The sequence below is a fragment of the Clarias gariepinus genome, chromosome 25 (genome assembly GCF_024256425.1).
Source record: "Clarias gariepinus isolate MV-2021 ecotype Netherlands chromosome 25, CGAR_prim_01v2, whole genome shotgun sequence".
Lineage (NCBI taxonomy): Eukaryota > Metazoa > Chordata > Actinopteri > Siluriformes > Clariidae > Clarias > Clarias gariepinus.
In genome coordinates this window covers 25,047,488-25,057,761 of record NC_071124.1, presented here as the reverse complement: position 1 = coordinate 25,057,761, position 10,274 = coordinate 25,047,488, and the positions used below count along the sequence as shown (strand labels likewise).

At 41.6% G+C, this 10,274-nt stretch overlaps 1 protein-coding gene across 1 annotated transcript; it reads left to right on the top strand.

The window, feature by feature from the left end:
* The first annotated feature begins 1,783 nt into the window (after positions 1-1,783).
* On the top strand, positions 1,784-10,274 carry gk5 (glycerol kinase 5). The gene is made up of 16 exons (XM_053487081.1): positions 1,784-2,115; positions 2,514-2,607; positions 2,890-2,965; positions 3,041-3,134; positions 3,403-3,534; positions 3,667-3,742; positions 4,199-4,260; positions 4,460-4,533; positions 4,616-4,676; positions 5,153-5,279; positions 5,393-5,497; positions 6,651-6,745; positions 7,003-7,106; positions 7,525-7,584; positions 7,665-7,798; positions 8,575-10,274. Exons 1-16 carry the CDS (start codon positions 1,987-1,989, stop codon positions 8,766-8,768), a joined length of 1,617 nt encoding a protein of 538 aa, XP_053343056.1. The 5' UTR covers positions 1,784-1,986; the 3' UTR covers positions 8,769-10,274.

Sequence of the window (10,274 nt, the reverse complement as noted above, 5' to 3'; positions counted from 1 at the left end):
TTATTGTTTTTTTTTTTTTTTACACTCTGTAAATCATGGAACAACACTTGGGTATTTAATGTATGTATTTATTTAAATTAGATCACCTTACAGCCCAAATTAAATCTGCTCAGTAAGTTATTTTCTTTAAAGGACTGGGCTGAGGTAGAGGGTGCCAATACTTTTAACATTGAAACAGATGGGCTTCAGCCAGTTACTGAGAACCTGCTCGGGTTCTTGATGCCAGCCACGTCAATAGCTTAGGAACATGTTGTAATGCAGGTTTTAAATGTTTACTTAATCATTAAATATTTAAGCTATAATTAACATTGTAATTATTATTATTATTATTATTATTATTTACACAGGTGTGACCCGCCTGCTTAAAATTATACCTCCCTTTCACACTTGTATATACCAAGTTTACTGGGAGCGGGGCCCGGGCCCCTAGTAAAGCTACCGTAAAAGCACCGACCTTTTACAGCTGGGGGACTATATATATTTATTATATATAATATATTATTGATTGAGAAAGACGTGCTGTATATAACTCGTTTTGTATTTTCATCGGTTTAATGGATCTCCTGGACTGCTTTGTTTATTAACAACTCCAACAAAGTTTTATTCAAACTAAATTCCTGAAACCTCCAAGGCAATTTGTTGTGTAAGCAGAGTTAGTCTTAGCAATGTTACACTGTACAGAGTGTTTTTGTCTGAACCTGAAACTGTTGCATGGAGTATAGTCTGGGTTTAGCAGGGAGAATTGGAGGTCCATGTGCAGGTGAGGTGAGTTGAAATGTGGACCCTGGACCTGCTCGCGCTGTAAGAGATCCGAACACAATTATTGACGTCCATCATCCAGGAGCCAGATTACTGATCTGTACAGTTATCGATCAGCGCAGAGATTCTTCACACTGCACATTAAATTACAACTGATTAAGATAAAACTTGTCCTGATTATAAGTATTATTATTATTAGCTATTATTAGGACCATCAATACCCCCTACTTATTAGGGTGTCTGACCAGAGGCTAAAGTCTGCCCTTAGAAAGAGACTGAAATAGTGCACTGTCCCTTGGAGAGAGAGAGAGAGATGGTGTGGTGCGCTGTCCCTTTAAGTGAGTGACAGACCTAAATAGTGCGCCGCCCCTTTAAAGGACAGACTGAAATGGCGCGCTGTCTCTTTAAATGCTCCACCCACCCGTCAATCGGCTGATGTGTGACGTCAGCGCCTGTACTGCTTTAATATTTGTTTCTTTTTTGCTAAACATGCCGCTGGATATCAGATAGCTCTTAACCCCGTCTAACTCTGAGGTAAAAGTGGACTAAAGAGAGGATTATTCCGCTGATTTCAGCCATTTTGTGACCGGGTCATATGCGGCGCGCGCGGTCTGTGGTTTAATCGGTTAGCAGCTAAACTTCTTGCTAATTTACTTCCTGTTGTTGTTTCGTTGCTCGGGTGTTTTTATCAGCGGTGCGGGTTTACACTAGTGCTGTTACATTAAGTAACTAACCAACTAACACACACACACACACACACAGAGGAGGAACAGAAACTCTGGCGGTGCCTCAGTGATGAAATATCTCGACATGCTTATTTCTATTTAAAAAGTTTTAGTAATAATGAATATTGATGTTTAATGGATTCTAAATTCATACACTTAAGAAGAGCCTCATGTTTATGACTCGGATTTATTCGGAAACGTAAGCGCGCGTGTGTGGATGCCGTCACAAGAAGCGCGCGCCCGGGTTGTAGCCAATCAGCTTGTCGCGTTTGTTCCCCGCGTGCACCCCGTTCTCAGCCAATCAGCGGCGGAGAGCCTTGATCCGCGCGTGCCCGAAGTAGTTCTGGTGGAGAGAAGTGCAGGAGTGAGAAAGGGAGAGAGAGAGGGTGTACAAACTTACGGTGAGGGGACGGGTGTACATATTTACGGCTCGGTGGCGGACATGGCGGCTCAGCGCGGTTCCCGGTGCCTGTGAGAGCGTCGCTCCGCGGTGTGGTGTGTTATGGGAACGCTGAGGAACGGCTGGGCGAAGAGAGAGGGCTTCATTCTCTCGGTGGATGTGGGCACGACCTCTGTGCGCTGCCATGTCTACGATAAACACGCCAACATCCGGGGATCCTGCTGCCGGAAGGTAACTCACCCACCTGCGCGCTAACACACCGCATTCTCAGGTTGTCCTGCGCGCTCTCTCTCTCTCTCTCTCACACACACACTCACTCACACACACACACACACACACACACACACTTTGAGTGCTTCATAATTAATTAATTAGTTTTTAATATTATATTAAATCCTAATTAGCTCATTAACATACTTCTCCTTAGAATTAACTAAGGTGTGGGCGGGGTTTTCCTAGACACGCCCCTTTCATTCCTCTATGAACTCATTGCTCCCAGTTTAAACCTTCCCTTTTATTTATGGATATGGATAGGTTATTGATAGAGACACGTCCTTCATAGGACACCGTCCTGTGCTCGCTCGTGTTTGTGTGCTGTTTGTTTGACGTGTGCGTGTGTTTCGTCCCAGGTGTGTCTGCTGTACCCTGAGCATGGCTGGGTGGAGATGGACCCAGAGTCACTGTGGCAGAGCTTCGTCAGTGTGGTCAAGGGAGCGGTGCATGGTCAGAGCTCCCCCGCCCCCACACACACACTCCACAAATAAGTCCTCTTTAAATGAATAATCCAAAACTGTCAAAAAAATGTTTGGACACACTCCAGTGTGTGCGTCTGTCGACATCATGGCCTTGTGACTTTATTGCGTTTCGTAACGCTCCTTGTGTGTTGTCCTGTTTCCTTGTGTTAAAGCCCAGTAGAATGAATAAACACCAGAAACACACTTACACAGTTGTTTTTTTATTATTGTGAATAAGTTTAATTGAAGTGTGTGTGTGTCTGTGTTACAGACTCGGGATTACAGATGAGTCAGATGGAGGCATTAGGGATCTCAACTCAGAGAGCCACATTCACCACCTGGCACAGGTACAGTACTGTGTGTGTGTGTGTGTGTTGCATCAGTGAGTTTTACTTTATCTCCTTTGATTCTTGTTTTTTCAGGAAGACAGGGAAACCCTTTCATAACTTCATCGGCTGGCAGGACCTGCGCGCGGCTGAGATGGTCAAGTCCTGGAACAACTCGTGCACAATGAAGGTGAGGGAAGCGACCTGCCCCTGCAGGGGGTGGGGGGGTCAGGATCAGTAACAACAGTCTGATGTTTCATGTTAAATAGTTAAAATTCATCTGTGCTGAAATCTGCATGTTGGTTTGCTATCTCTGCTTAGCAAATTGTTGCTTATGCTGGTGTTATAGCAACCAATGTGCATATGTGAGACCTCGCGACTGTGGTCTAAAGAAACAAATTGAATTTCTGATCAAAAACCTACTGTCAGCGCTAACTGTGTGTGTGTGTGTGTACCAGGCAGTGCATGGTGTGATGAAGATGCTACACTTCCTCAGCAGACGGAAGCGTTTCCTGGCGGCGAGTTTGGTGGTGTTCACGCCACAGCACGTCTCCATGCGTCTGGCCTGGGCTCTGCAGCACATCCCTCAGGTTCATCATTATTAATATTATTATAATTTTTATTATGAAGCACTTGTTCATCTCGGTTTCATTCTCAGGCTGTATGACCTAGTTTCTCTCTGTCTCTCTCTCTCTCTCTCTCTCTCTCTCTCTCTCTCTCAGGTGAAGGAGGCAGTTGATGAAGGAACTTGTTGTTTTGGGACCATTGACACATGGCTGCTTTATAAACTTACTAAAGGTAAAAACACCAGAATGACAGAACGGCCTTGTCCCTCCCTCCCTGGCCTTGTGCTGGTCACACTTACACCCCGAGGCTCTATGTTGCCCTCCCTCAGGCTCTGTGCCACTCAACTTTAGGCTTTGTGCTACCCAAATTCAAGGCCTTTGATGGGCCCTGTCCCACCCACCTTGAGGGCCCTTTGCCACCCATCCTGGGCTTTGTGTCAGCTTGTGCTGGTCTAACTTACACCCGTGCTGGGGCCTTGTGCTGTAGGGCTGTAGTTGGATGTCAGTGACATTTCAAAAATGTAACATTTTATAAATAAGCAAACACACGGGGACACACATTTGTATTTTGATTAGCTGGATTGTTGCATAATTGTTGTGCGTTTTAAATGATTAATCATTACCTTTATGATTCTTTTTTTTTTTATTTAATTTTTATTAACATGAATTCGTCACATGATCTCTGCAGGTTTGGTCCACGCTACAGATTACTCCAACGCCAGCTCAACTGCAATCTTTGATTCCTATCAGGTATTTCATAAACTACGCCCAAGTTTAAACATTAAAATGAGTAAAGTGCAGAATGCAGTTGTTTATTTATTTTTGGGTTACTATGGCAACCACTCAGGGTCTATGGCCTTGTCCCTAAACCACATGAGCAAGACTGGAGTGCACATTTATTTCTTTATTTATTGTCTCCCTGTGTGTGTGTGTGTGTGTGTGTGTTTAGATGTGCTGGAGTGGGTTTCTGTGTTCTCTCCTCTCTCTACCTCTCTCCATTCTTCCCACGGTGCACAACACCAGGTATTACATGTTTAAACACGGCTTTAGAAATTATTTTTAGTTAAGTATCTGATTTAACACCCCCCCCCCCCCCTCTCTTTAGTCACCATTTTGGTTCATCTGATCCCGACATCTTCGGGGTTTCTATTCCAATCATGTCAGTTGTGAGTAATTATTTTTCAAATATCTATTATTATTTATTTATTTATTTATTTATTGTTTAAGCTTTACTTATTCGCTTTAAATGTTTTAGATTACAGTCGTTACATTCCTGAGGTGAACCTTCACCTTTTTTTTTTTTTTTTTTTGTGCATGTCGGTAATATTTTTCAACCCAATAATCTCCTTTAACATCAGTGATGGAATTTTATTCGTGTGAAGAGATTTTTATATATTTTTTTTGCCCCGGGTGGATTTGAATAACCTTTGTGCCTCTGACCAATCATGGTGCAGCTTGTTGGAACATCACTCAAACACACTGAACATTACAGAGCGTTTGAAAACACAGTTATTTAAGACAAAAAGAACAAAAATGACAGATAGCGAGTACAAAAGCTGTGTGTGTAATAGTGTGCAACATTGCAGATTGGTATGTTGAAGTGTAACAGTGTGTGATAACGAGGTTAATCTGATGGCTGTAGATGGCGGATCAGCAGGCGGCCATGTTTGGCGAGTGTTGCTTTGATGCTGGTGATGTAAAGATCACCATGGGAACAGGAACGTTTATGGACATCAACACAGGGAACAAACCTCACACCTCTGTAGCAGGTACGCTACACACACACACACACACACACACACACACGTACTTCGACAAAGTCTTATTTTTACATTTCAATTAAAAAAAATTGTTATGCTCAAACGTGTGTGTGTGTGTTTAGGCCTGTATCCCCTGGTCGGCTGGAAGATCGGCCCTGAAGTTGTGTATCTTGCTGAAGGAAATGCTGCTGATACAGGAACAGCCATCAGATGGGCTCAGGAGATTGGTGAGCAAACACACACCTCTTGGAAAACAACTGCTCATCCGAACTCTGGTTAGGGGGGTGGGAGGGGGGAGAGGGGTTGACACACACACACGCACACTAACCTCTTCTCTTTGCCACCTCAGGCGACTCTGATTCGTTCCCATGCCAGTCTGGAGATATAATCTCTCCTTCTAGTCCTCGTTCTGCCCCGTGGCCTCCTCCCCACTGGGCGTGATCATGACACCTCGCCTCTACCAGATACCCGAACCACTTCAACTGACTCATTTCCATGCAAAGGATCAGCGGTTCTTCTCCGAGTTTCTCAGGGTTGACTAAGTTTTTCATTCTGTCTCTAAAGGAGAAGCAAGCTACCCTCCTGAGAGAACACGTTTCAGCCGCTTCTATCCGCGATCTCGTCTTTTCGGTCATGACCCGACCCCTCATGCCCCTAGGTGAGGGTAGGAATGAGAAACGACCGGTAGATCAGGAGCTTTGTCTTTTGATCCAAATCTCTTTTTGTCACAATGGTGTGTTGAAGCGAATGCAGTAACACCCTCACGCTCCAGCGTTCCCTCGCTCGTGAAAAAGACCCCGAGATACCTGAACTCTTTTATTTAGGGTCGTGACCCGCTCCCTACCTGGAGTAGGTGATCTATTGGTTTCCTGCTGAAAAATCTTAAAATCCATGAAACAAAATAAAATTTTTCTAAAAAAAATGTTTGTAGAAAAACCTAAAAATCCATGACTATGTGGTGATTTAAAGGTGCTGATCCTCATCCTCTGCGTTTCATATTCGGCTGTGACTTGAATCTGAATATTATCACCTGAACATTATCGGATCAAATTCTGTTGTCAGTTCAGGATCCAGTCATTCAGTAGGATGTCACGGTGGCGTATCAGCCGATCTCAGCGTCCTTCATCTGTCTAACAAACGTTGTTTTTTTTTTTTTTTATTTAAACTCACAAATTAATAATCATCTTACATTCATGTATAAATAAAGTTGAAGTGAAATGTTTCTGTTGATCTGAAACTGTATTCTCATTGAAAAGGTCACCCTGTGGATATCATGACTTTGTCACGTGACCTCATCCACGGTGCTCGGAGAGCTCATGATCATATGAAGTTTTGTTCATATGACGTGTGTGTGTGTGTGTGTGTGTGTTTGTGTTGCAGAGCTGTTTACAGATGTGAATGAAACCTCAGCCATGGCCAGCAGTGTGAGCGACTCAGACGGAGTGTGTTTCGTTCCCTCGTTCAGCGGTTTGCAGGTGTGTGTGACGCTGCGGCTCGAAGTTCTCTCAGACTCTGTTATTTATCTATAACACATTAAACGCTTTTTATTTTCTTTCCTGCTTTCGATTGATTTCAGGCTTTTTATTGTAAGTCACGTCTCTGTGATATTTCTTATTTTATATTTAATTATGATTATTTACACAATACATAAACAATAGTGTGTACAGGTTTACTCTGTGATCGTTATAACTGTGTGATTGGTAATAAGTGTGTGTGTGTGTGTTTTACTCAGGCACCGTTAAATGACCCTAAAGCGTGTGCAGCGTTTATGGGCCTGAAACCGTCCACCACGAAGAGTCACCTGGTCCGCGCCATCTTGGAGTCCATCGCTTTCAGGTGTGTGTGTGTGCGTTTACTTTCACACGCATTCTTGCTTTATTCATCCATTCATTTATCTGTTTTTCTTTGTTTGTATTATTAGTGCTTTGTTCTGTCTCTTTCTGTCTGTCTGTCTGTAGGTAGACCTGTCGGTCTAATAGACTGTCTAGCTGTTTTTGTACTAAACTGTCTGATTCTGTCTTTCTGCTCTGCCCTGTCTGTCTGTCTTATTGGCTACTTGTCTGTCTGCCCACCTGTATATAATTAATTGTTACCTGTCTCTCCTTCAAGTTGTCTGTGTGCCATTCTCACTGTTTATCTGTCTGCCCTATGGTATCTGCCTGTCTCTCTCTTCCATTCAGCTCAGACAGTGTGTAAAAGCAGCCTATATTTTGTAATAACACGTTTATAACACTTTTTTTTTTTTTTTTAACAGGAACAAGCAGTTGTTTGACGTGATGCTCCGGGAGACTCGAATCCCTATCACTAGGATCAGGTACTAAGTGGACGCGCGACCCAAACCCTCGGTCTTCTTTTATGTAATAAGCGTGTAATAACACAGTGCTGTGTTCACAGGGCGGACGGCGGTGTGTCTATGAACGACTTCGTCATGCAGTTAAGCGCGGACCTGCTGGGGCGTAAAATCTCACGGCCCACACACTTCGACATGTCATGTCTCGGGGCGGCGTTCGTGGCCGGGTTAGGAGTCGGTGAGGAGGCGAAACACTTTACACACATCGTCTAAAGAAAATAACCCTAATAGTGATTACATCACAGTGATACTTTATGCTCTATTATATTTCAAATACAATGTAATATAGCATAATCCATCTGGAGATGAAACGTGGAATCGTAAGGAGTCAAATGGATTCACAAACAAGTCACATGAGGAATTTAAGAGTCATATGGAGCCTTAAAGAATCACATGAGCTGTCAAAGGGAGTCAATTAGAGGTGCAATAGAACATGAATAAGCAAATCAATCAATTAAGAATCAATATTATAATTAATATTATCTGTCACATTGACCCTACAGCACAGTTGTTTCACATATTCCAGTTAGCTGGGGTCAGAGTGCCAAGACACAGAATATTTATAAATTAAATATAAAATAAAAAATTGTGTGTAATAAAGTCTGCTACGGGGCGAGGAGGGACGGACGGACCGTGTTTTGTTTTAAATGAAGTTCTCACATTGGATTTATTTAATTTATGAACATTTTCTTTCTTATGTTATAATTACATACGTAGTTGTTAAATTGCGTTTTCCGCAGCACTTTTACAAAGAAATGCCTATAGAAGTAAATAATGAAATTAGTTTTTTTCTTTATTTCTATAGACATTTCTTTGTAAAAGATTTAAAAGTTTATTATATTAATCAGTCATATATACAACGTGATGTGAGATTTCTCAATAACCATTTAATTTATTTAAATGTTTAGTGTTTGCTCTGAAGCCTGGGTATGAAAACTGTTTATATTTCTGCAGGTTACTGGAAGAGTAAAGAGGAGCTGAAGAAGCTGCAGATGACGGAGCGTCAGTTCCTCCCTCAGAACGTTAGAGGAGACGCAGACGCAGGAGGAGGAGGAGGAGGAGGAGCAGGTGGTGTGTATAAACCAGTCCTGCAGAGCTGGGAGCAGGCCCTGCAGCGCTCCATGCACTGGTACAGCCACACAGCTTAGTACACACACACACACAAACACACACACACACACACACACACGCCCGCACCCTTCACCCACATACTTCTCGGTGCCAAACGGTCAGAGTTCTTTTGCACTCAACACCCACGTTTCATCTGTTTACAACCTGCCATGAAGATGACGAAGATGATGATGATGAAGATGAAGAGCCATGTTTTACTCTGATGTGCCTTAAATGTAACACACCTCTGACTTTAGCCACGTTAGACTTTCATTCATTTTCTGTATTTACAGAGTCGTTTAGGACTTAAAGTAATCTAAGATGTACTAGAGTTGATCAGTAGACCGAGGTTTGATCATGTGAATTGAGCAGCATGTGTTGGAAACCACTAATTCCCTTAATACTTTTTTCTCTTAAGTATTTTTATTTCGTATTGGCATCAAAAATTATTATCATTTTTTATTAACAACAAAATTATACAGACCCGAAGTATTTAATAAAGAGGAAGGAATACAAATGCAAAGTTTTCTAGCAAAGGTGTGTGTGGGGTTGTGGTTATGTGACACAAAAGGTTCAGGAGTCCCACATTTAAACCAACGGTTTATAAATCAATTCATTTGTTTTCAGTTTGATGATAAATGAAGCTCAGTGAAATAATTAGTTTTGGAATTAATCCACTTTTTAACCACATCTGTTTTCTTTTAATTTAGTATTTTTAAATTTAGGAATATTTCTCTCCCTCAGTATGTGAAAGGTCGGGTTATATGAACAAACCTTATCCTTTATTAAACCTGCAGTCCTTAAATGTATTATTTTTGTTTATCAAATTAAAACCATCAGTCAGTACATTTGACACAAATCTATTTGTCGTTTACTTCATGAGCATGACGGTGATATTTTCAGCCAAATTAAAATGATCTTCGTTGAATCCTTAATCATTTAATTAACTATTATGGACAGGAACCACCAGGGACCAGCTGATACGATGTCATCACGATACCCAGGTGCTGATTGCATTTAATAAATATCTCAGAGCACCACCTATAGGAGCATAGAGGAACAGCAACATTGTACAAACTTGTACAAATAAATTTTAGTTTAAATGTCAGTGTCCCACAAAAAGGTCGTGATGCGTCACTGGATGGATTCGACCAATTTAACGAGTTTTACCCAGAATACACAGCGAGGGATTATCACCTCTTTCTGGGATTTGATTCGATTTTGAAAACCTTTATTCATCCCACTGTGGGGAAATTTATTTAATATGTGAATAAAAGTCTAATCTGATTCATTATTGCATTGAAGGATTTTAAACCCTTTTTTCCTTTTGAGTGGGAAAACGTATATAAAAACAAACGGTTAAACAAAAATATTCAGTCTGAAGTAAAGGGTTTTTTTTTTTTTTTTAGATGGAACTGTTTCCATCATCAGGAGCGAACGGTTCTGAGCCATTTTAATAAAATGTATTATTATTAAATATAACATTAAACCCTGCAGTTTTAAAGTGACTAAGCATAGCCGGATCCAAACCTGTCCTGTATGTT

Coding starts and splice junctions, on each gene's coding strand:
- gk5 (XM_053487081.1), top strand. CDS start 1,987: ATGGGAACGCTGAGGAACGGCTGGGCGAAGAGAGAGGGCTTCATTCTC. Junction 4,261..4,459: donor CAATCTTTGATTCCTATCAG/GTATTTCATAAA, acceptor GTGTGTGTTTAG/ATGTGCTGGAGTGGGTTTCT. Junction 6,746..7,002: donor CCTCGTTCAGCGGTTTGCAG/GTGTGTGTGACG, acceptor TGTTTTACTCAG/GCACCGTTAAATGACCCTAA.